The sequence below is a fragment of the Coptis chinensis genome, chromosome 9 (assembly GCF_015680905.1).
Source record: "Coptis chinensis isolate HL-2020 chromosome 9, ASM1568090v1, whole genome shotgun sequence".
Lineage (NCBI taxonomy): Eukaryota > Viridiplantae > Streptophyta > Magnoliopsida > Ranunculales > Ranunculaceae > Coptis > Coptis chinensis.
The window spans coordinates 58,180,668-58,207,178 of record NC_141464.1 but is presented as its reverse complement, the minus strand read 5'-3'; the positions used below and the strand labels follow the sequence as shown (position 1 = coordinate 58,207,178).

The following is a 26,511-nucleotide window of genomic DNA, read 5'->3' as shown; positions in this document are numbered from 1 at the left end:
TAGGGGGGTTGGGAGCCTGATAAAACATAAAATTGAATAGTTTACCTACGAAATGAACGATGAAACTCAAAACGTAAGTAAACTAAAACTAAATTATGTGCCTATATTTTATCAAAGTTTTCTACTCTCAATCCTATGAGATATAGTGGAGTAGAGTGATTCGTTCCACTCCTAGTCCTTCCGCATGCTGTGTTCTCTACGTATAAGTATTTTTAACTCTAAAGTCTAATGAGAGATTTACGAATGGCAACTAGACTACGATGCAACTACCCACAAGATGCAACTAGTCGACTATTAGAACAACTATGGGAATGCTACGTCGATTCTATGATAAGGAGTTAGAGGGGGCTTGATTCCACCTTAACTCGACTTAATCCTACTAACGATTTTAATCGTCAGTAATCGAATTGAATGCTTGCTTGGTAACAATGCAGTTACTCCTAATCCCTAATTACACATGGCATTTCTACCAATTCATAACTAGTATGTGAATGATTACACCCATTCTCATGGTGGACTAATCATTTCTAGAGTGGAAAGGAAATTACGACGACTCTATGATAATCGGAATCAAGCTCTCATCAAGGCTTCTCAAGTCCCTCTAATAGAGGTTTAGCCGAGAATCATTACGCAATCATTTCCGATTAAATTCAAACAAGACATGATATAAAGATTGAAACTTTGCTTGTTTAAACCCAATTCAAAACTACTAAAGCAATAATTGAATTAAACTAATAATGACAATTAATTGAATCTACGAATTGAAATTAAACAATTAAGGGAAATGAAACTAACTTATGCAGAACACTATTTTCTTAATCTAATGAATAATAAAACAATGATTCAAATACTAAATTAATAATCTACTTGTTCTAAAGTAATTAATTTAACATGGAACTAGATCTAAACAATTGTAAATGACCAGAATTGAAATTGACAAATAGCTATTTTATTTATCAAACTAATTAAGAATAATGATTCTAAGAGTTTAATCTAAAACAAGAATTGAATTTAAAACTAAACTTAATTTTATTACATGAAAACTAGATCTATAATTATCTATATTTTTAGGTCTAACTAGCTACCATTAACTATCTACCATTAACAAAGAGCTAACCTTTCGTTTTTATACTTTCAGATCCAAAAATCATGCATGGGCTTGGAGCCATGTTTTGGGCCAGAGAATCAGGCCCAAAACCCAATTCTTTCAGTCTAAAAAGGCCTCTTCAGCTGCAGTTGGCTTCAATAGACTTTTTGTCCACTTCTACTCCTTTGATTGGGTCAAGGCTTGGACCATTGGAAAGCTCTTTCCGAGCCGGTCGTTTTGACATAAGGTAGGCCCCATTCCAAGGTCTGAGTCCAAAGATACGGCCTTCGGAAGTTCTGCTGACTTGTGTGTTGTTTCTGCCCGCGACGACTTTTCAGCTTTTGATCGGGATTTGTCTTCTTCAATCTTGGCCTTTAGTCACGGAACTCCTTAGTAACCGACCTTTGCTCCTTTATCTCGCTAAAGTGGCACATTTCTGTACATAATGGACTTTGAAGCCTGAAATGCATAAAAAACACGTAATCGGTGTTAACTCTTTATTATTATTACTCATAATTGGTCTAAAAGTATGATTATAGGGTTAAAACTACAGTTTTGGGCTCTTATCAAACCACCCCCAAACAGCATTTTGCTTGTCCTCAAGCAAAGATGAGAAATTAGAATAAGTGACCAAAAATGGAGTTCTAACTACTCTCGTTTCGCTGAGTGCAATTGCATTGACCATATGCAACAAGGCCTTAAACCACTAGGAATTCCCTAGTGGACGAGTTATAGCTTTGATAAATGTAAAATGAATAGTTTACCTACGAAATGAACGATGAATTCAAAACGTAAGTAAACTAAAACTGATCTTTTAATCTCAATTATCAAAGCTTCTACTCTCGATGCGAATTGCACTAAGTGGAGTAGGAAGTTCTTTCCACTCCTAGTTCCCTAGCATGGATTGTTTTCTAAGTCTAAGAAATCACCAAGTCTAATGAGAGCTTTTACTTAAATGTTATGCTAACAAGACGCGTTAATTTAAATAACAAGATATAATAATATAATAAATAACAAGATAAAATATAAACTAAAGTTAATCTAATTTAAAGCTACGAAATCGATTGTTTGAATCTAGATAAAGAAATAGAGGGAATTAAATCCACCTCGAATCCAATTTAATAACCTAGTATAGATTGTCATTATCTCGATTCTTACGTTTTCCGCGGCAAGAATTTCGAGTCTAATCCCTAGTGTTCATGGCATTTCTACCAAGTACTAACTACCATGTGAGGTAGCCCACCCATTCTCATGGCTTAAACACGACCTTCTAGAGTGGAATAGATTCTACAACGATTCTATACTAAACAACTAAGTTTTCATCAAGGCTTCATCAACCCCTCTAATGGATGTTTTATCCTTGAGTCATCAAAACATCATTTCCCATATTATTATAACTAAACATAATATCAAGATTCGAAATCTACTTAATCTAAACTAAACAATGATTAAATTCTAATTAACAACTAAGAAATGGTAACCAACAATAATTAAAACTAGATCTATAAATTGAAATACCACAATTCGAACTTGCTAAAATAATTATTTTTTATTTATCTAATCAATCAAGAATAATGATTCAAAGACTTAATCTAAAACAAGAACTGACAATGGAACTAAAACTTAAATTCATTAATGAAAACAGATCTAGATTTATCTATATTATTTTAGGTCTAACTAGCTACCATTAACAAAGAGCTAAGCTTTGGTTTTTATATGTTCCGATCCAAAAATCGTGCATGAGCTTGGAGTCATGTTTTGGGCCAGAGGATCAGGCCCAAAACTCAATTCTTTCAGTCCAAAAAGGCCTCTTCAGCTGCAGTTGGCTTCAGCAGACTTTTCATCCACTTCTACTCCTCTGATTGGGTCAAGGCTGGGTCCATTGGAAAGCTCTTTCCGAGCCGGTCGTTTTGACATAAGGTAGGCCCAATTCAAAGGTCTGAGTCCAAAGATATGGTGCCGGAAGTTCTAGCGTCTTTGTCTTTGTGCATTGTTTACTGCGTGGACTTTGAATTTTCATCTTTTGACCGAGGCTTTACAAAGGCTTTGTCTTCTTGAATCTTGGCCTTTAATCACCGAACTCCTTAGTAACCAACCATTGCTCCTTTATCTAATCAAAGTGGCACATTCACGCATAATTGACTTTGAAGCACGAAATACATAAAACACGTAATCGGTATTAACTCTTACTTATTACTCACATAATTGGTCTAAAAGTATGACTGCTAAGGGGTTAAAACTACAGTTTTGGGCTCTTATCAACCACCCCAAACAGCATTTTGCTTCGTCCTCAAGCAAATATGAGAAATTAGCATAAGTGACCAAAAATGGAGTTCTATCTATTTCTCTCTCAGTGAGTGCGATTGCATTGACCATATGCAACAAGGCGCTTAAACCACTAGGAATTCCCTAGTGGGCCGAGTTATAGCCTCGTGAGAGTTTTCCGATGAAGGTACTCACAAACTTCATCTATACTACTACAACGACTAAGAAATAAAACTATTGTTTTCTCATTCATGTCTCAACTATCTATACATCTCACTAGCAAATACATAAGAATAACCCAGTCAGAACCCTAAGCTAATATATGCATAATAATCAATCATCTAAAATAAACATATAACAATGAGTAATACTATGAAATGTAATAGCAGGTCCGTTTCTGAAAACTCGGAATAGCGTCCTTAAGTAGGTCCTCACATAAATGTCAAGACAAAAACCACTCTGATTTTTCCACACAAGTTTCGCTACTCCAGTGTGCAGTGGGCACACTTTACCTTACAATCTCAATGACACACAAGGAAGCTGGAGTCGATCAAACACATCTACCACTTACTATCACACTAACATATTCCTAACTGAGTTAGAGGTCTTTATTAGGTGTTGCGGGGATTAGGAGATGGTTTAAGAAGGAAGGAAATGGATATTCAAAAGGACAAGTCTGAGATAATAGAGTCTTCATATTATGTAACTTAGAGAAACCTTGTTATTTTCTTTTGCTTCTATACTTTGTTTTCATCCTTAGCCATATTTTTCTTTTTCTTTTCTTTGGCTTTTGACTCCCTTTTATTCTATTTTTGGAGTTTTTATTTATTTCTATTTTTTTTTTTCCTTTCTTGGATGGAAACTTTTTTTACTTTTACGGAAGCAACTACTAATTTTTGTTTACCACGGGTTTTTCTCTTTTTCTTTCTTCCTCATTCTATTCTCGGACTTATTCTAAATTGGGTAGGTTGATTTATATTTTTATTTTGTTTTGTTTTTGTAGCAGGGTAAAGGAATTTTGGTTTATGAAAGGCTAAGGAAAGGCTCGGAGAGGCGACTAAGCGGAAACTAATTCATAGGTTTGAATTTACGGCTATATCGATCGAAAGAGGGGCCTAAATTCTCGCTTAGGATATGGTTTAGTGATCAAGCAAGTGGGCGTGTGATTTCTCTATCCGGATTTTACTTCTCCCTTGTGTCATTTCTCAAATGTTTTATTTCATATAAGGCTTTAGGCTATATTCTCACGGGATTTGTAGAATAAGTACTCTAGCCTAGATATCGAGAAACTTCTTTGCTAACAATCATAGATACTCATGTAATAAATTTATAGATAGATGTAAAGATTATTACCTACATATTAACCTAAGTTTCTAACAATTATTCTGATGCAAAAGCTATGTGAGACTTCTAAATTGTTAAGAGCATAGAGAAAGAAAACAATACCAATATTCCTAAGTGTATAGCATACTTTTTTATTTATATTTTTGAATTTTTGAAATTTTAATTAGAAAACAAGTGCATATTATACATATCTATATCCTAACGGATGTCTTAATTACACGTGTTTTCTGCCCCCCCAAACAAGAAGCATGCTTTGTCCTCAAAGCATTTAAATAAATAGGGTAGGAAAAATACCATTGAAACGCGTAAAATTCAGGAACATCTGCAAAACAAGGTTAAAACATACAAATATAGTAATATAAAAAAGCGACGACAACTCATAAGAGTTCCACCCATTATGGGGTTAATGAGAATGAAATTGCTTGGGACATAAGCGGACACTAACTTAACTAAAAAACTTACGGACCGGCACATTTTCGTCATCCTCCTCTTCTATATGAGGTTTTTCAGCATCTGCCATGCCATAACAAACTTGCCGCCGCCGTGTATCATCAACTAGTGCTAACCTCTCTAGTGTTACTTGGTGCGATGGGGTGTAAGGGGCAACCAAATGTGGTTGCACCTGCCATCCCGACCAAGTCATGGCTCGGAATGATCTTACCACCGCGATTGGTGGGTCTCATGGTTTCGACCTTTTCCTAATCGTATCGCGTGTCTGAGAATATGGGTAGGCAAAAGCATAACGCGGCAAACCAAGGACGAGGCATAAGAAGGTACTTATGCCCGAGGTATGGCCTCGCCTCAGAGTAGCAACTAAAACTTCGGGGAATGTAAATGTCATACCGACGGCGTCCCTCGCCTAAAGCAAGGAAAACGTCACCGGTATTATTATGGCGTATAAACTGCCGTTCCCCTAGAATGTTCATCATGATGAACAACATGGTTTAATGCCTACATTCACCGATAGGCTACTTTCGAGGCGATGTTATATTGGTCTTGGTCCATGATCTGAAACACCCTCCCCATAATACTCATGGAAATAGGCATATTCATATAGGTATGAGTTATCATCATATATCCCCACGTGTGCATAGGTCGGGGTAATGGCAACCCCGAAACCAAAGCTATCAATTGCTTCTTGAATTCCATAGTCGTGCCATCAATAGCAAGGGAAAATTTTTGTTCTCCTTCTTGGGTACAAAAAAGTAATATTATTATAGAAGAATTCAGTTAGCTTAGGTGAAAAGAATCGTCATCACTCACCGGAAGATGCCGCCATCCTAAGCGCCACGATCCGCTCGCGAACGATGCTCCATAGGTATTGGTTCCGATCAAGTCTTCAAATGACTGTTCAGGAATCACTATAGGAGGTGTCATCTCAAAACTACTCTGTAGAACAGCTGCGAAAACCTGGAAGAAACCTCAGAAAATCGGAATTTCCTGTGCTTACGGGAGGAGGAGGGGCCGCCATATAGGGCCCGAAATCGTCGTAGGTTTTGGAATTCTGATGTTTGAAGTGGTGGGATTCTGCTTGAAGCTGAACGCGCTTCGTGAGATTTTTCAATTTACAGTGTTGTAGAGGCGAAGGCGCTCTGCTTGAAAAAAAAAAAAAAAAAAAAAAAAAATTTATGGCGATGTATAGAGGCGGAAGCGCTCTTCTCGAGGCGAACTGCCTTCGTAATCTAAACCGAGTTTACAAGAAAAACAAGAAGAAAAAGCTTGGAGTGAAAGGTGAGAGATGATTGTGGGGTGTAGTGTGGGTTGTGAGTGTAGAATGATGGAAGTTTAAATAGGTTCTGGGTTTCCAAAACGAATCGGCAAGTTGCCAAATTGTTTTAAAGGCAATTTCGGAAATAGAAAAGCGCCAAACCCAAAACGGAAACTAACCATAGTTTTGATTTCCTAACAACCCTGGTATCTTTTAAACTTGGTTTAGAATAGTAACTTCTAAACTCTCCTACATATCATGCTACCACTACAAAAAAAAAAAAAAAAAAAAAAAAAAATAGATATGCCGATATCGGCCTAATTTTCAACTTTTACTCCAAGACAACCTTACGAAAGATGATCAAAATAAATTATATTAAAATAATATGAAATCCAAGCAATCTAAAACAAACAACTTAATATTTAAATCTAACTACTGAAATAAAATTCCACTAACAAAACAATAAAAAAAAACAATGAAATAACAGGACACACCCGATGGTGAACACCTAGGTGTGAAGAAGATGGTCCCGAGATGGAGGCTGGTTACGTGGTGAAGAATGGCTTGAGCCATCGGCGGCGGCGACGATGCTCATGCCTCTCGGACTCACCGAGAGACAGACTCATCCACGAAGTGGCATCGTCGTAGCATCTCTATCTGAACAAAGCGTGCTTCCATCTCGATCTTGAGTCGCTTGCATACTAGGCTTGGTGATTCTGGTGGATAATCTCCAATTTAGACAAGATATCTTCCTGACCCCTTTCGAGCATTTCAACTCTCGTCTGAAAGTTCGTTTGCTTATTTCGAATTACAATTTGTCTATGTCGGATATCTTCACAAATACGATAACCGCATCGCAAACCAGTTTGCAGCATTATCATTCATTCTAAATTAGAAGTATGACTATCGAAATTATCCTCAACCAACCATGTCATATCTTCCCCTTCATTATCCGAATCAACTTCATCCTCTGCAGACAACGGCCAAGTCTCTTGGATGCATTCCTTATAAATACTTGCATTAGAATACAATTTGATCTTAATAGGAGCAGATTTTGTGACAGCTCTAAATGAGAGCATGATCTTAGTAATCAATACGGGAAGAGGTGCCATGCTCTTTCCCACTCCTCCAATCACATTCAAAATTAAACCGAGGATGCAGAAATTACACTCATTCGTTTGCAAAATCCAGGAGAACGCGCATTAATCAAGTCGATGTCGCCGACTTTGTCTTTCAGGGGCGTTCCTACCAATCCGACCGGCCGGTTGATTGGTTCTCGGTAAATGGCGGCTTAACGCAATGAGATATCGTGATTGTATTCACCCTCTATGACCGTATCTTTCATCAAAGTAGGAACTCCGGTATTGGGATTCTGAATGGTTGTATATCTAGGTTGGTTCTGGTGCGTGATTCCTAATAGCTCACCAACAACCGTCTCGTTACTTCCCTCCTCGTTCCTGCTATCCTAATGAAAATCCTATTTCCCTCCAATTCGTTTCTTATAAAACTGTTCTACCAAATCATAGTGATAGAACTCCTCTCGTCGAATACCACGGTCTGTTCCAATCCCTCTTAATCATATTGGGATAAAGTAAAATGGTGCGAAATGGTCGGCCTCAAACGCGTGCTCCGGCAACATTCTTCGATCGTAAGCGCCATTGAAGTTTCTTAGATAACTAATGGTTTTGTAGCTGTGGGGAGGCGAAGTTTGATAAAAACAACGAGAAACAATGGTGGTGGCGGTGGTGGATTCACGGTGGTTGTTTTTCGAGTTGTAAAATTGTTGGGGTAGTTTGTGGTAATGGTTTGAAGAAGATTTGAGTTGGATTGAATTACTTGGCGTGAGTGTAGTTAGGTTTTAAGCTCTCCTTCTTTTTTTTATTTGGTTTAGGGTTTGTTTTAAACCATGGTAGCCGGGCGGGAGTGGAATAGGAAACACTGCGTTTTTGGGAAGGAAGGAGACGACACGGTGTCGCGTGCGGCTTGGACTGCCCAAGCCCAATTTGAATTCGAAATTTTTCTATTTTTAGGTGTAATTTCAAATTCAATTTGCCGCTTTATTCTTGGCCGATTTTGGCGAATGAGTTATGGAAATGATCGGTAGAGAATTTCCAATCCAATGATCCATAAAACACTCAATTCTAACCATGGGTGACGTATAAGAGTGTGGAAAAACGCCTCAAAGAATGCGTGTGTGGCGTAAGTTATGCTTAAGCGAATGAACTCTAAATTAGATGGCGTCAACCCCAATGAAGTATACTAATGGACCTAAGCAACACAAATGGAAAGTTCGAGCAATCCGGATGGAAGACTGATTTCCCACCCCCAAACAAATTTTTAAACACAAAATTTGTTTTAACATGGATGGATTTAAAGTCGATTCCCAAGACTTGTTGGATTGCTAGTTTTATGGGTTTAGATATATATCTATATCTAAAAGTGAAAAACAACTATTATTATTATTATTATTATTTATTTATTTATTTTTTTGCTAAAAACAATAAGCAAATAAAGACATAATTCACACCATAGAGAAACATGACTCAAAAATCCGAGAAAATATGCAAGAGTGGAAAACGTGAAATATGTGAACCGTGGACTTAGGATCCGGTACTTACAGCCACACACTCCATAGGGAGGGCCCGGTTACCTTAATGGTGCACTTACCATTAAATGGAAGTGAAAGGAAGTACACCAATGACAAGGGTCATTCCTCATAGATAGGGTCCTGTAAAAGGACTTCTTCTATATCAGGGGACAGAAATTCGTGAAAATGTTTTAATCGTTGACCGTTAACTTGAAAGGTACTGTTGTCCTTGGGATTTACCAAGGTAATTGCCCCGTAAGGGGGGTGACCCGATAACTAAAAAGGACCGGACCAACGGGTTTTAGTTTCCAGGGAAAATATGTAGACGGGAGTTGTAAAGCAAAACCTTTTGTCCGACCCACAAACTCTTTGCATAAAGATATGCTTATCATGAACCGCGTTTCATGTTAGCTTTATAATCCTTTCGCGAGATCGTAAGAATCGCTACGGATTTCTTCAAGCTCATTTAATTGTAACTGCGTTTGACACCACCATCAATATTGAAGTTAAGGCTTTTTATAGCCCGCGAGCACGGTGCTCTAATTGGCGGGCAAATGACATGGTTTCCCAAATACAAGTCTAAAGGGAGACATACCTATAGGAGTTTTGAAAGCAGATTCTATCCCATAAGGCATCCGATAGACGCCCGACCGGTCTTTCCTATCGTGGCTTTCTTGTTGTTTCTAAAATCTTTTGATTTCCCTATTAGAAACTTCTACTTGACGCTATTTAGTTTGTGGATGATAAGGAGTTGCTACTTTGTGTGTAACTCCATACTTTTTCACTAGGGATGCAACAACTCTGTTGCAAAATGTGTTCCACCATCACTAATGATGGCTTTAGGAATGCCAAACCAAACGAGAAAATATATTCTTTAATAAAAATACAACGGTCTTATGGTCATTCTACGGCAAGCTAGGGCCTCTATCCATTTAGACCGTAGTCCACGGCAACTAGAATATAAATATAACCGCGGGAAATAGGGGAAAGGGCCCATGAAATCAATACCCCAAACATAAAAAATTTCTACTATCAAGATTGGATTTAATCATATCATATTAACCCGTGATTAAGCCCAAGTTGTTTAAAGCGAATACCGTCTTGCAATGCACTTGGGCATCCTTAAAAAGGTAGGCCAATAAAATCCACATTGAAGAACTTTTAGCGGCTTTTTTCATTCCACTAAAGTGGCCACCACACTTTTGTCATGGCGAGCGATAGAACTTCATTATATTCCTTTGGGGAATGCAACGCCGAATAATCGATCCCGACAATACTTAAAAGGTAGGGCTCATCCCGGTAGTATAACTTGACTCACGGCAAGAACTTCTTAACGTTCATTTCTTGACCAATTATAAGGCATAACATCAGCCGCTAAATAATTTCACGATGTCCGCGATACCATGGTGATGAAAAAATAGCATCAGATGCTCATCGGGAAAAAGTCGGTATGGACTCAGAATCACTACTATTGTCATTTGTAAAGTCTAGATATAAGTAATTCGGCAACTTCGTTTTTCGACCCTCTTTTGTCCTTTATTTCTAATGTGAACTCTTGCGGAGAAGAATCCATTGGATTAATCTCTGCTTAGCATCCTTCTTTTGCAAGAAGGTACCTAAAAGAATTTGCATGGTCCGTGTAAAACTAAAGTTTTAGAACCAACCAAATAATGGGACGAAACTTATCTAAAGCATAAATAACTGACTAAAAATTCTTTTCAGTAGTTGTATAATTCCGTTGAGCATCGTTTAATGTTTTACTAGCATAATAAATAACAGTGGACTTATTATCTAGTTTATGTCCCAAGACGGCACCAACTGCATAGTCACTAGCATCACACATGAGTTGAAAGGTTTAGACCAATCGGAGAACGTATAATAGGTTCGTTGGTTAAGGCTTTTAAGGTTTCAAAAGCCTGTTTACGGTTAAAATTAAAATCAAAAGATTGCATCCTTCAAAAAGCAGGTTAGTTAAAGGCCTAGCTATTTTGAAAAATCTTTAATGAAGCGCCTATAAAACCTGCATGGCCTAGAAAGGCTCTAATCTCACCAGACGTCCCGTGGTTTAGGTAGAATTAAATTTATCTTATCTAGTTTGGCTTTATCTATGCCGATGCCATCACTAGATACAATATGACCTAGTACTATGCCCTTTTTGACCATGAAATGACACTTTTCCCAATTTAAAAGCGAGGCTCTTTTCTTCACACGTGTCAAGACCTTAGGCAGGTTAGACAAGCATTCTGTAAAAGGAGTCTCCATAGATAGAAAAATCATCCATGAACACTTCCATAAAGCTTTCTACCATGTCACTAAATATATGAAGCATACATCATTTTGGAAGGTACGGGGGGGCATTACAAGGCCAAAAGGCATTCGATTTATAGGCATATGTTAGAAGGGACATGTGAAGGTTATCTTTTCTTGGTCATCAATATCAATAATAATCTGAAAATAGCGAGTAGCCATCGAGAAAACAATAAAAGGCATGACCAGCTAGGCGTTCTAGCATCGATCTATAAATGGTAAGGGAAAGTGATCCTTTAGGTGTCATAGCATTTAAACGCGTCGTAATCAATCAGATTCTCCATTTCATAGGACCTTGAGTGACAACATAGTCACCCTTCCCGATTCGATACCATGGTAACTCCGATTTCTTAGGAACTACATGAATGGGACTTACCCATTCGCTATCGGAGTGGGTATATAATACCCGCGTCAGTAATCGCAAGACTTCTTCCCTAACCACCTCTTTCATGGCGAGGGTTCAAGCGGCCGAGGTTCGCGAGAAGTGTAGCGTTATCCTCCAAATGGATCACGATGAGTGCAAACATTAGGGTCAATTCCCTTAATGTCGGCTAGGGACCAACCAATCGCAGACCGATGTTCCCTAATCACCCCTTATTAAACATGTCTCTTCATCCTTAGTTAACGGAGAAGATATAATTATCGGGTGACTACCATCCGGATCAAGTTGAATATATTTTAACTCGGGGAAGAGGTTTAAGCACCGGTGTGGGCGGAATGTCCGTTGATGTTTCATAAAGTGTCCTTATCTTGCGTAATGAAGACTTGCTTAGGTATCCGTTATGGAGCAACCGAGCAACCGGGTCTACAATTGGTGTGGACCGGGGATGGTGTTGACTTCCTCTAAGTAGGAGTCATTTTACAAAATCTGAAGTTCAAAAGAAAGGAATTTGTACATATTGTTTTCAGGAAACATGTTGTTAAAATAATCTTGAGCTAAACTCTCGATCATGCTAACCTCCCCATCTACGGCGAATCGGTAACTCTTTTCATCATTTTAAAACATTTACCTCGGCGAAAAGATGGCCAAAAATAAGGACATCTTTCCATAGCGACAATTTATAAAAGCGTTGGCGGTTGCCAAGAAAATCCTAAGATGATGAAATGCGAGTCATTAGCGACTTACGTATCGAGGATAACAAAATCAGCGAGGATAGTAGAAATCCTGAACCTTAACAAACACGTTTTCCACTACACCTTTAGGATACTTAATTGACTTGTCCATTAATTGCAGCGTTATTTTTGTAGGTTGCATTTTCGTGAGACTATTTGTTTATACAAATAATACGGGGAGTAAGTTAACACTTCGCCCGAGCCCAATAAAGCTATTTCGCCGTCGTGTGGGAATCTCCTAAGGTGCATTTCTGATAGGGCGACCGGGTCCTTGTACTTAACAATTCCATTATTTTAGGATAAAGTTGGGAGGCTTCGGTTAAAAAGCGTCTTTAGGTATGTTGGTCTACGCCTAGTAGTGCACAACTCTTTAAGAAACTTAAGCGTGGTTAGGTAGCTTTTTAATAACCGAGAAAAGGAAGGTTTATCGTTAGATTCTTGAAAAGCGTTCCTAATTTCCTCAAAGTTTGTATCCCTGGTTAGCATGGCTAATTTTTAGGGAGTGGTTGGTTTTCTCTATATTTCGCATATGGCTCTACTTGCTGTGTAACCTTGGCTTTCGGTTTCTTTGGTTGTGATTTAACGAAGGTACCTCTACCGTGGTAGGCTCCTCGTTTCTATTGCGGTATCTAGTTAGATATCGGTGTAGGAATGCTTGATGGGGTAACTATAAGCGTAGTTACTTTATTTATCAACCACTCTTCCGAAGCGGAGAGTGGTGATGGCATTTAGGTCACCTTCTGATTGTAGTTTCCATACTAGAATACCGTTTACCTCAAAAAATTTGTGTTCTTTGTTTTAGGGTTTGGTATCGCTTGTCGGAAACCACGCTTTTGGAGCTTTCGCTTGGGCTAACTGTTGTATGCCCGATTTATGGATTATAAAATCTGTTGGTTTGATTGAGTCATTATGCGGAAAAGTTGTTGGGTAACTTGTATAAAGGCGTCGTCTGATCGGTTGTGTAGGTGTAGTAGTCGCGGGTATGTCATGTGGAACTATCTCTCGTTGATTATTTATGGGTGGGTTGTGATAGTTATTATTATTAGCAGGAACGATACCTCATTGGTATTATAATTATTATAATTATTCGACCTTGTGCTTGACCTTGCGGTAGTTTGCGCTTGGTTGTTATAATTATTATAATTCCCTTGACCAATCTTATCCTTGTCTTTGTCCTTGCCTAGGTGGAGCTTGGTTATAATTGTTTGCTTGCCTAGCGTTTTGATTATTTACCACCCTGGAGGTGTTACTTGTTGATTATTTCTCAATTTGAAGTTGGGATGTTGTCTCAAAGTTAGGAATAGGATAGTTATTAATAGAGTAAACATTATCTTGTTACGGTGGTTGTTGTTCATAAGCTAGAGGACAATAATCGTCGAGGGTGCTACGGACTCAAACGAAATTACATGGGTTGGGTTTACATTCATGGCGGGGATAGGCTTTTGTTGAGAGAAATAGCCTCTACTTTTTAGTTAGAGATTCGAGTAAATTTTAAGTTACGGATCGGTTTCTTCTCAAACATACGGCCTTGGTATTGAAGAAAGAACTAGGTGAGGCGGGGGATATCATCAACTACCCCGATTATTATTAGTTTAGTTTGGTCTTCTAAAATTTGTAAAGCCTCAGGGCTCCTTTACTTAGGAAACTACCCCATTCATTATGTCAAGGACTTCTTTATGGTGGTGTAGAAGACCTTTGAAAAGGCCGAACTAGCGTGTCTTTAGCTAAGTTATGATGTGGACACTTTCTATAAGGAGATCGGTGAAGCGATTCCATGCCCTCAGAAAATGATTCATGAGGATTAAGCCGGGAAAAAATGAATCTTGGAAAGCATCTCATCCGTCTTTAGGGGTGGGTAAAAATGTTCCATAAGCAATTTGAACAAGTTTAGCCCACGAGTCATGAGAATTAGGGCTTTGGCTGATTAACGAAGCCGCCCGCCTTATCGGGCTAATGTGAAAGGGAATACCACCGGTTTAATTTGTTCACTTTTACCGTAGGATGATGGAATGTTGTAAGGACTTGTTCAATCCCCACGTAATGGCGATAAGGTTTTCATAGTTAAACCCATGAAAAGCGGGTAACAAATTAAATATGTTTTGGGGGATTCGAAAATCCCCAGATTGGTCGCTAGAACGATGCAAGATTTAGGGCTATTGCCGAGGCTTTGTAAAAGAGGGGAGGAGAGAATCTCTCTTTCTTGACCATTATGTCGGGTATGGTGTGTGTGATAGTAGCTAGAGGTGTGGGTGGGTGGTGTACTAGATAGACTTGTTTGTTGCCGTGTAATTCGTTTGTTGTTTTGTTCGACCGGACCTTAATCTCATGCAAGACTAAGTTGAGCTTAACTAAACATGCAACACTCCAAACATTCGATATACTAGTAGAAAACCTCTAGCTGGAAATCACGGTATGGAAGAAAGGAATACACGATAAGCGTCCTTGCCGGCTTATGAATAGCGTCTTGTGTATGGCGTGTTCGGTGTATATAAGAGATTAGAACACGAAAAAACTTGACAACTCGAAGTTGAATCAAACACGGGAAATCGAAATTTCAGCTAAAAGGGCTGGTGGCGCGCTCGTCTTCGGGCGGGTAATTTCGCGTAAAGTCGAAGTAACTTGATAGATGCGGTCGCGCTCTTTGAAGCGCTGGGCGTATCCGTGTATTTTTCGTGGAATTTGTCAAAGCTGAAATGGGCAACCCACGGTATGATGAAACAACCAAAGGGTGGGTGGGTTTAATGGGACTTAAAATGACTACTTCTACAAAAGAAAACAATGCTAAAGTGCAACTAAGATGGCAGTGGGCCATTTGATAAATGTAAAATGAATAGTTTACCTTTTAAATGAGCGATGAATTCAAAGCGTAAGTAAACTAAAAACCTGATCTTTTAATCTCGATTATCAAAGCTTCTACCTCAATGCGAATTGCACTAAGTGGAGTAGGAAGTTCGGTTCACCCTCCTAGTTCCCTAGCATGGATTGTTTTCTAAGTCTAAGAAATCACCAAGTCTAATGAGAGCTTTATTTAAAATGTTATGCTAACAAGACGGCGTTAATTTAAATAACAAGATATAATAATATAATAAATAACAAGATAAAATATAAATAAAGTTAATCTACAAGCTACTAATATTAAGATATAGATATAGATAGATATAGATTTTTGTGTCAACTTATTTATTACTTGCCAGCAAATTCGATCGATCTATTGGTGTAATACTACTCTAATTAGCATTTACAGTACACTAGGTGGTAGAACTTTCCATTTCCTCACCAACCACATGCATGTCCTACCCCATTAACTTAACCTATAAAAGATCATCCTTCAAACTTTTAATACCTGCTCTAGTGCTCTCTGTCCATGGGTATTTCATCCTCATGCCTACTTTTGTTTGAGAAACTGGCCACTTTGGTAACCATATTCCTATTACTTTTTCTCCAAATTTATGGGGTATTAGGGTGCTACACATCCATCTTTAGCTTTGGGGATTCACTTGCTGACACTGGAAATTTTATCTACTCAGCAGAAGATAAGCACTCTTACAATAATCTTCCCTATGGAGAGACGTTCTTCGGTCGGCCCACTGGTCGTTGCTCAGATGGTCGCTTGGTCATCGACTTCATTGGTATATACATTTTGTAGCTTTTTGTTTCTGATTTTATTTTATTTGGCGCCATAGGAATGAAATATGCATTGATTGTTGCAGCACAAGCTCTGGGGCTTTCTTTGATACCACCATTTCTTGGACATAACAATCAAGATTTCAAGCAAGGTGTGAATTTCGCAGTGGCAGGAGCCACAGCACTTGATGTCGAATTCTTTGATGATGTTTATATCTCCACAAATTATTCTCTTGGAATTCAGCTTGAATTGTTCAAAAAAATCTTGCCTTCTCTTTGCAATTCATCTTCAAATAAGTAAACAAAAAGTTTAATGCAACGACTTTTTGTTTTGTGAGTCTGAGATCTCTGAAGTCCTGAGATTTTTCATTTGTTTATTTTTTTTGCTTTTTTACGAGTCCTGAGGAATTGAAGTAAATTAATCGAAAATGGAGACAAATTAAAATTATAATATCAACTTTTACAATTAACCCTACACTAGCATATTATCTTCCCTCTTGTAGTGTATAAAGTGGAAAATAAGTCATTCGGGGGAGTACACACAACATGTATATATTTGGTGCAACTGCAATTATTGTACTTAGCAAGTTAGCATCATCAGTCAATTAAACTAGTACAAGTTGCCTGCTTAGTTTAGTGAACACGCGTTGCATGTGTTTATTAAGCTGGGCAATTATTTGCATCACTTGTTTTATAAAAATACCTATTAGGTCAAAAACTCAAAATTGGTTTTTTTTTATCGCATTTCCGACTTAAATCTGGGATTCCATCTGTAATTTAAAAAAACATTTTTTTTTTCATGATTCCAAAGCTAGGAAAAGTCTTCAATTTCTCAGTTTCTACAACCTTCTTTTGCTTTTGCTTTTTTTTTTTTTTCCAAATGAGCTAATTCAAGAAAAAAGTCCGCCTGAGGACCAATTCCGGGGAAAAATAACTCTAGAGAACATTTTTTTTTTAGTAACTCACAAGGACAACTTTCAGCATTAAATAACCTACGAACCCACGATTTCAATTTTAGTAACCCTCAAGGACAACACAAGTTGGCTCACCCTTTTTACTTTTCTTAAAATACCAATTTTACCCTTCTGTGTTATTATAGGTATAAAACATAGAAGTTTTTTATTTATTTTTAAATACCATGCGCTTTCACCCCTATATGTTATGTTTATAAAGCAGAGAAATTTGGTGATTGTTCATACCTAAATAGGTAAACATACCTCACACTATGTTGATCGATGTATAAACAATGATTGTTCATACTCCAATAAGTGTTCTTACTTAATTAAACATTATCTTGAGGTATGATTTGATTGTGCATAGCTCATGTTGAGATATGATTGTGCATAACTCAATTTGAAATATGAACAATAACTATTTATAGCTCATGTTGAGATATGAACATACCCCAAATATGCGAACATTGATTGTTCATAACTCATGTTTGAGGTATAAACAATGTTAAATTGATGTATGAACAATGATTGTTCATACCCCAAATAGCTTCATACGAATATTATATTGATTGTTCATAGCTCATGTTTGAAGTATGAACAGTGATTGTTCATACTCCAAATAGATATGAACAATGATTGTTCATGTTCCAATAGGTGTTCTTAGTAATCATATACATTATGTTGAGGTATGAACAAATGATTGTTCATAGCTCAACCCAAATGGAGAAATGGGTACGTATGAACAATAATTGTTTATACTATATATACCGGGTCGTTTCGGTTGAGCTAGCCTGTTTATTATTTCGAGTTAGGGGTATACTTGATTTTTCATCTACTCGAGCAGTTTTTTTATTTCGCATCAAGAGTATACTTGACCTTTCGTCTACCTAATCAATCTTTGTGAGTGATTAAAAAAAAAAGTTGTATTGAGAGTTACTTGCACTCCCCCATGTGAGCTAATTTTGCACATGGGGAAAAACATTCTTTTGAGAATCAAGTAACTGGGCAATAGGTTTTTCTGGTGTTTATAAATTGGACTCGTAGGTATGGACTGGAGGCCCAAATAAGTCTTTAAAAATGAGACAACTTTTGTAAAATGAATAAAGCTATTACAATACATGGGCAAGTAAAGTTGGATAGTTTTGGACAGGGCTGACCCATAATGACCAAAACTTAGCAAGTAAAGTTGGATAGTTTTAGTAAAATTTTAGTCCCTAACTAGGGGTGCAAGGAGATATCTAAGGGGTGTGACTTCGGATCGGATCGGATTGGATTAACCTCCTTCGAATTTTTCCAAATTTTTTCGAATCTAATATGCCAGCCAAATCCGATCCAATTTTTTTTGGATTCAAAATATATTTCCAATTTTGAACTTTCGAAAATTTCAGAATAACTTCGAAAATTTCGGAATACTTGGTAAATTTTCAAAAAGATCTCTTTACTTTCAATTATTTTTTGGAATATCATACAAAATGTTCATTGTAGGGATGGAGAGAAAACCATGTCCACAACACCAATGTACCAACAACAATACCAATTGTTTCGAGAAAACCCATTTTCATTCAAACAAGTGATTCAAGAAAAAACGAAAAAACCTGCAGCCACCAATAGCAAAGCATTGCATTCTGTTGAGTGTCCGGGTATTTGTAATGTTTCAATCTTTTTTTCGTGTGTGGAAATTGAAGAGCGTGAAGTGTCTACATAAATAATGGATTATGGTTTTGGACTTTAAGTAGCTTTACATAATATTCTATCTATTGGAATTTGGCTTTTGGATTGGTTTGGAAGTCATTGTATGACTTAATGACATATTTTTCATATCATTGTCGTTATGGCAGATGGTGTAATGACAATTAGAGTGGTCCAATAGAAGTGGGGAAATAGCGGCGACTAGGTTATGTTTTTGTTTTGATTTTGGAAGTAAAAAACTAGAAAATAAATGAAGCGGTCGAGATCTAATCAAGTGGATAGTGAGAGAAATATATATTTTCGGAATAAATTGGCAATAATATCGAAATTTCCGGAAATTCGGATCGGATCGGATTTTAGAATTATATACAAATCCGATCCAATTTTTTTCGGAATTTTAGAAATCGGAAAACGGAAAATCGCCCATGAAAACTACACCCAGAGCCAGACCAATTTCGGGTCGGATTTCGGAAAAATCGGAAATTCGGCAAAAATAGACACCCCTAGAGATATCCAAATATTCAAATCCGATTCGAATTCGTATTCAAAAAATCGGATGTTATCCGAAAATTTTGGATACTGGATTCAGATTCGGATAATTTTTTATGTCCAAACTAGTTTCGAATATGGATTCGGATACTACCATATCTGCATCCGAAAATATCCGATCCGATTTAAAATTTTAATAGTTATTATATATAATTCATTCATTCATTTATTATTGTATAAAATATTATATAAAATCATAAACTAATAATATAAAACTATAATAACAAAATAATAATAATAAATGACAAATATATATATTTATAATAGTTTTTATAGTGGTAAAATGAACTATTCAAAGAAAATAAAATTTTAATTAATATTAATTTTACGATCGGATATTATCCGATATCCGATCGGATTCGGATAAATTTTTAATATCCGATTCGGATATCTATATCAGTATAAATTTTCGAATTTGGATTTAGATACAAGCATATCCGAATCAGAACCTATCAGTTTGCACCCCTATCCATAACCCATTTTATGTTTGGTTGTTAATGGAATTGAAGTGCACACGTAATAATCATCGTAATATAGGTCTTCATACTGATACGCTTTTAGTGAATATATAATGACAGATTGCCGAGAAATGTTGAAAAATGCATTGTTTCTTGTGGGAGAGATTGGAGGAAACGATTATAATAATCCATTCTTTCAAGGAAAAAACGTACAAGAGATTAGGACTTACGTACCAAAAGTTATTGATGAAATCTCTTCTGCCATTACAGTAATTTTCTATCCTCAAGTCTTCAACTCATTTTAGTGTGCAAATCAATTTTGGTCGATTTGCATAAAGATAATGATATAAATATATATTGAAACTTATTGTTGAGCTTGTGTGCTTGTAGGCGCTGATTGTACAGGAGCTGTGACACTCCTGGTGCCAGGGGACCTGCCTGTTGGTTGCTCATCGTCGTACTTAACTATATTTGAAAGCCAAAATAAGGATGACTATGACCCTAATGGATGTTTAAAATGGCTGAATGAGTTCACTCAATTCCACAACAATCTTCTTCAGAATGAGTTGAATAGGTTGAGGGTGATGCATCCTCATGCTACCATTATCTATGCTGATTATTACAACGTTGGAATGGAATTGTATAGCTTTCCCATACAATTAGGTAAGAACTTTCTTCACATGTCATGTTTTCGTCATGGGCCTGAGGAACTAGCTTATATGCATATATGGGCTTCCAAGGCCCATAATAGGATTATTTAATAGGTTCATGTTAACTTGCTCCAAAAACATGGAGGAACTAACCTTGGTCCTTGGTTTAGATGACGAATCCAATAAGCAAGAAGCAAATACTATAAGAACTTGTATGTTGTATGCGAAAAGCTAGTATTCAGCAAAATAAAATGTTAAATAATATCATGCAATTGCAGGGTTCAGAGAGGGAGCTCTAAAATCATGTTGTGGAGGGGGAGGCGCATACAACTACAACATGTCGGCTAAATGTGGATATGAGGGCTCCAGTGTTTGTGATAACCCTTCTTTTTATGGGCTGGGATGGCGTCCATTTAACGGAGAAGGCTTATAACTGGATAGCCAACGGAATTTTAGAAAGACCCTTCACTGTTCCTCGCATCAATATCTCATGTATGTCATCAAAAGTACATAATGCTGATCACCTGTACTCCTAAAATTGAAATTCATGGCATATATCTATTTTTTTGGGTACCTATGGCATATATCTATTTTTTTGGGTACATATGGCATATATCTATGGGGTTGCTCCGCCTTCTTGGCTCCATACAAATTCATGTGTATAGTGCTGCGTCATCTTTCTAGTTTGAACATTTCGAGTCTCTTAACGATTTCCTTGTGAATTCATAGAAATTATACAAGTTCGTTTGTCTTGTTTGCTTGAAATCTCGTTTTCGTATGATCTCATCTTTTGTAAACTAGAGATATCGACAAACATCCTTTTTTATTTGGATCAGCAGAAAAGAAAGATTGTAATCCTATATTGGAAGTGGAACTTTGTATTTTTCTTTTGGGAGGAATTAAATTAAGTAGGAGTCCTGAATATTAATGTTTTCAAGCTAGATTTGTAGCTTTGTCATTTGTTAATTTATCCACCCACCTCAGGATCTACCCTTAACCGTCACTCAAGTACAAATCATCGCGCGCTAGTCTTTTATTTCTATAACGGACAATTTATTTTGTACTAATGTATAACATTTACCTTTTCTTCTTAGTTAATTCTTATTGCAGGTTAAGAGCTGTTCTAGCCTCTTCGCAAATTGATATAAAGTTGTCCAACCTTCACTTATATCGGAGATATGATCAACACTTCCAATCGTGACTTTTGTGATGATAATATGGAAATTATAATTTTCGAAAATCAGATTAATCACCCAAAAATAGAATTACGATGGCCAGATAGGGATAAATTAGGAGAAGGTATCCCTATTTCGTGCTTAGGAGTGCAAGCTTAATGAACAATGTAGTCCTTCCAAGACAAAAAAGTTTCTTTCAGTGAGGTCGAATGTACGCAACTCACAAAGTGCGTTGTCTGCAAATATGAGTATCAGAAATGGCCACAATCATTATGTTTGAGAGTTTTTTTGGGAAGCAATAGACATGAAAATTTCACTCTTAACAAGGCAATCCCCATTAAGGAATGAAATTATATTTTAAACCAAAATAATTAAATTGAAATCGTTTCTTTTTAATGGCATTGGCATAATAAACTAGAACATACTTGTCATTGACAACTCATAGAATATTGCAATTCCTTTATAATAAGGTATCATTCCTCCATCGATACAAGGAGTAGTAGTCAGGCATGACTTTCCTTACATTGCTACTTGTACTGTTTCTATGTTCAAGCTGCTATGAAATAGGGGGGAACTGTTGTCAAAGAAAACAATTTTGAGATAGCAAAGCAGGGCAAGCATCTGAATAAGGCACCTATCAATTCTATTCAGGTATGTTAAAAAGTTTATCTTCAGTTTCTGCTTCTTCTCGGTACCAGTAGATCTACAGACTAATGAAGTACTAAATTTCAGCTATATATACTATGATTTTTAAATTGCATTTGTGTATTTCTAGCTTTTAACGCTATGGATGAATTAGTTTCTTTTCATGAATACGCATCTTACAAGTAGAACACCCAACCCCAGCAATACAATAATCTTTTTTTTAGCTCAAGGGTGATTGATTAATAAATAAAATGAGAAGAGTTACAAATAGGAGAGGTAATTTACAGAAACAAAAGGTTAAGACTAGTGAGCGAGGTAGCATCATATCTACTGCCACAGCATATACAGTCGAGACACAAATCTATAGTAAGTCGAATTCCAGTTTTCAACTCTATTTAGGAATGCAGGCTTCTCGTTCCACGCACCACATTGTTGTTCCTTCAGCTAAGGTTGCGCCATACTTAGATAGGCAGTCTGCACTGAAGTTAACCTCTCTCTAAGTAGCCGTGACATTGACCCAAACTGCTTGCTCCTTGAGACTGCCAAACAAACTTGAACTTCCAATGCAAATTGTCACTTTGAAATGCGTGTGCCACTGAAGATAGAGTCGTCTCCACTCAAATACTTGTCCAACCCATTTCTAGTACCTTTTTAACTCCTTCCATAACTGCATACTGCATAGGATTCTGCCATGTAGCAATACAATAATCCAATAATAAAAAGTAAAAGTTCACTCCATTAGCTGCTTGTAGGCGGACTAGTACATCTACATCAAAATTATATAAACATCCATCTGCTACTTTTGTAAGTTTGGTTCGGAACACTGATCATACTCAAGATATTGTTTATGTTGGTGGCTTTCGAAGAATTCAAGCAGTCCTGGAGTATCTGAATGCTACAAAACCATATTCAGCTTTGGGGATTCGCTTGCTGACACTGGGAACTTTGTCTACTATCAAGATGACAAGCACAGATATGATAAGCTCCCTTATGGAGAGACATACTTTGGTCGCCCCACTGGTCGATGCTCTGATGGTCGCTTGGTCATTGACTTCATAGGTAAATATGACCATAGACGCATACTACAGTATATTTTCATAAAGATGATTGTGTTGATAAAGAATGATTGTTGCAGCACAAGGTCTGGGGCTTTCTTTCATGCCACCATATCTTGGACATAAGAATCAAGATTTTGGACAGGGAGTGAACTTTGCAGTTGCAGGTGCTACAGCACTTGATGGTGCATTTTTTGAAGTGAAAAATGTTCGTATATCTTCAAACTACTCACTGGGAATACAACTTGAATGGTTCAAACAACTCCTACCATCTCTTTGCTCATCAGCGTCAAGTAAGAATAAAAGTCAAGTGGCCGGGTGACTTCCTCTTCTTCCTTTTCTCTACAATAACATAGCATGTGCATAGTCTCTACTTTGTAATAGGAAGAATGTGAAACATGTTGATACATTAACCTTCATATTTCACACATATATTTTGAAATGAAGTACTATACTCTATCCGACAACGTCCTGCCCAATTTCATAGCCTTCCATCCGGCTAGTGTCGAATGAGTGAAACTGGGGCGTTCCGTATGAGGTATGAGACATGTTACAATTGTCGCTTGTTCAGAAAAATATCATTGCTTCAGGATGTTCGTTAGTAACTTCATGCACAAGAATTAGACCATTCCTGTATTTTAACCTACACCAATGTTTTCAACTGTTACTATCATTTCAACTATTTTTAATATAAATGGTCCTGCTCACTTTGAGAGTTTGAATAATGACAGGTTGCCAAGACTTGTTGAGAAATTCTTTGTTTCTTGTGGGCGAGATCGGAGGGAACGATTACAACTATCCATTTTTCCAAAAGAAAAGTGTACAAGAGATTCGGACCTTTGTACCAAAAGTTATCAAGGCCATCTCTTCTGCAATTACTGTAATCTTCTTCCTTTAAAGTAATTTTCTTAAGTCGTGCATGTTTTACGCTACTTGCTACATTAAAAAATAACAATGTTTAATGTTCAGGTTTTTCTAATGATTATTGGTAGAATGTCGAAGGTTATTGTGATTATACTTCCTAAGGATTATATACATATATTGCTGAACTAATACCAAAACTGGTTGTTGTAATCTGTAAACTTGTAATCATTTCCTCAATCTGGCTGGGAAAAAAGTTCAAGAAATGTAAAAAAGAAGATTTATGTGGGCTTTGATTTTAGTCTGCCTGAACATGTTTATCAGGAATTCAGGGTCATGCCCATACTGTAAACAGTAATGATGTTTCAGACTAACTCTGCTTATCTTGTGCTGGTACAGATATTGATCAATGAGGGAGCAGTGACACTCTTGGTACCTGGAAACTTTCCAATTGGATGCTCTGCATCATATTTGACTATATTCAAGAGCCAGAATAAAAATGATTATGACCCTTCTACCGGTTGTCTAAATTGGCTAAACGAGTTCTCTCAGTTTCACAATCATCTTCTTCAGAATAAGTTGAATCGATTGAGAGAAAAGTATCCACATGCCACCATCATCTATGCTGACTATTACACTGTTGCCATGAAGATGTTCCTATTTCCAAATCAGTTAGGTGAGTAAAACCCGTACACCATTGTGAGGTACTTTTACTCGAAAACTGTGCAATTGAAAAGAACCAGGGCCGCCCATTCGAAAGAGGTGGCCGCATTAGGACCTACCTTTCCCAAGTGATTAACCCCAAACCAATCAGCTTGCTATGTTCCCATTGTAAGTTCACAAGGTGTAGTGTAGTACGTCATATTAAATGAGATGTCGATTGCTGAGTGCGTACCTCAACCCGCTTCGCATCAGCAAGAAACTCTGTATGCGTAAGTGCACAACACCTTATTGTCTCACAACAATTTCTTATTGACATTTGTTACAATTTTTGCAGGATTCAGTGGGGGAGCGCTTAAAGCATGCTGTGGAGGGGGTGGTCCATACAACTACAATTTAACAGCTAAATGTGGGTATGATGGTTCAAGCGCTTGCGATAACCCGTCTACGTACGTGAATTGGGATGGTGTCCACTTGACGGAGACTGCATACAAATGGATTGCCACCGGAATTCTAGATGGATCGTTCACCAATCCTCGCACCAATATCTCATGTACATCGTCCACACGAGGTTGATTATCCCCAAAAGTGAACTTTTTTTCCCCCCCCCTGTAGCATGGTACAAACTGATTGGAACTTTCCTATTATATCCATTATTTTGGATATTATACAGTACGGGTATACTTTTCTTTGTTAATCTAAAAGAAACTCAACTAGTAGTATATAGTGTTCAATGGTGTGTTTCGACCAAACTTGGATATTCAGGAATGTTGGCAGATTACAAACTTTACAAAAGGAAAATTAAATGACGACGAAAATAAGAACAGAGTAAATATAGACGCATATAGTGGATGCTCGCCATACAGGATAGAGGATTTGCTTTTCAGTGCTTCTTAGAGAATCTTTATTGGAGACACCAATTCATGTGCAAACACGGTTAAAACCATTTTTAGTGGAGACACCAAATGGAATCTACATAAAAAAAATAAGCAAACCAAAAACCAAATACCAAAATAGTTTTCGAACCCGTCCTACAAACGGGTGTTCGTTATATTAAATTATTCTAAAAAATATTAGCAATTATGCATAGCTATGAGATATTAAAATTATTTTAATCACTCATTCAAATTAAAAAGGAAGCAGTAGACATTAAGGTTAGTTTAATGCAGTTGCATCTAATTCCCAATTTTATGTTAATTATTCTTTGTGGTGAATTCAATGCATTTGCATTAAGTTTCCGATTTAGTTAATTGCATTTGCATCCAATTCGAAGCATGAGAAAACATTTTGATTAAGTGTGTTTATATTTCTTATGTACCAAAAAATATGTACTAACAGTAAAAAAATACTAACCTTCAGTGGAAAGAATTTGGAGTCCTTTCAAAGATGGTGTACCACGGAAAAACCTTCAGTCCAGGAAAAAAAACGAACCTTCAGTAGAAGGAAGTAGAATGAATTCATAAACCTTTCAATGATGGTGTGTGCTTCGTGAATATTGATGTGTTTTCTTAGGATTTCTCTGTGTATATTGGCGTATGCTTTCAATAGGTTTTTGTTGAATGCTTCATGAATGTTGATGTCTTTATATATATTTTAATATGACAGCAATTGTATAACATAAGAATTCTGTTGTTGATCCATTAACTAATTCGTATCCATATCTATTAACTAATCCATATCCATATCCAATAACTAATACATATCAATTAACTAATCCATTAAGAGTTGGGCGGTTAGTGTTTTAATATAATATGCTAAAAATACAGGTATAAGCAACTCGA

At 37.0% G+C, this 26,511-nt stretch overlaps 1 protein-coding gene and 1 pseudogene across 2 annotated transcripts; both read left to right on the top strand.

The window, feature by feature from the left end:
• The first annotated feature begins 15,700 nt into the window (after positions 1 to 15,700).
• On the top strand, positions 15,701 to 21,074 carry LOC147476952 (GDSL esterase/lipase At1g28600-like; annotated as a pseudogene). Its single transcript, XR_015209784.1, has 5 exons — positions 15,701 to 16,040; positions 16,122 to 16,332; positions 19,788 to 19,953; positions 20,075 to 20,347; positions 20,613 to 21,074. The product of XR_015209784.1 is annotated as a GDSL esterase/lipase At1g28600-like (transcript).
• LOC147476951 (GDSL esterase/lipase At1g28600-like) lies at positions 20,940 to 25,438 on the top strand. Its single transcript, XM_086585875.1, has 7 exons — positions 20,940 to 20,993; positions 22,077 to 22,160; positions 23,021 to 23,213; positions 23,290 to 23,502; positions 23,941 to 24,089; positions 24,470 to 24,746; positions 25,068 to 25,438. Exons 1-7 carry the CDS (start codon positions 20,940 to 20,942, stop codon positions 25,304 to 25,306), a joined length of 1,209 nt encoding a protein of 402 aa, XP_086442001.1. The 3' UTR covers positions 25,307 to 25,438.
• The last annotated feature ends 1,073 nt before the right edge of the window (positions 25,439 to 26,511 follow it).

Coding starts and splice junctions, on each gene's coding strand:
- LOC147476951 (XM_086585875.1), top strand. CDS start 20,940: ATGGCATATATCTATGGGGTTGCTCCGCCTTCTTGGCTCCATACAAAT. Junction 23,214..23,289: donor CTTGGTCATTGACTTCATAG/GTAAATATGACC, acceptor TGATTGTTGCAG/CACAAGGTCTGGGGCTTTCT. Junction 23,503..23,940: donor TCTTTGCTCATCAGCGTCAA/GTAAGAATAAAA, acceptor GAATAATGACAG/GTTGCCAAGACTTGTTGAGA.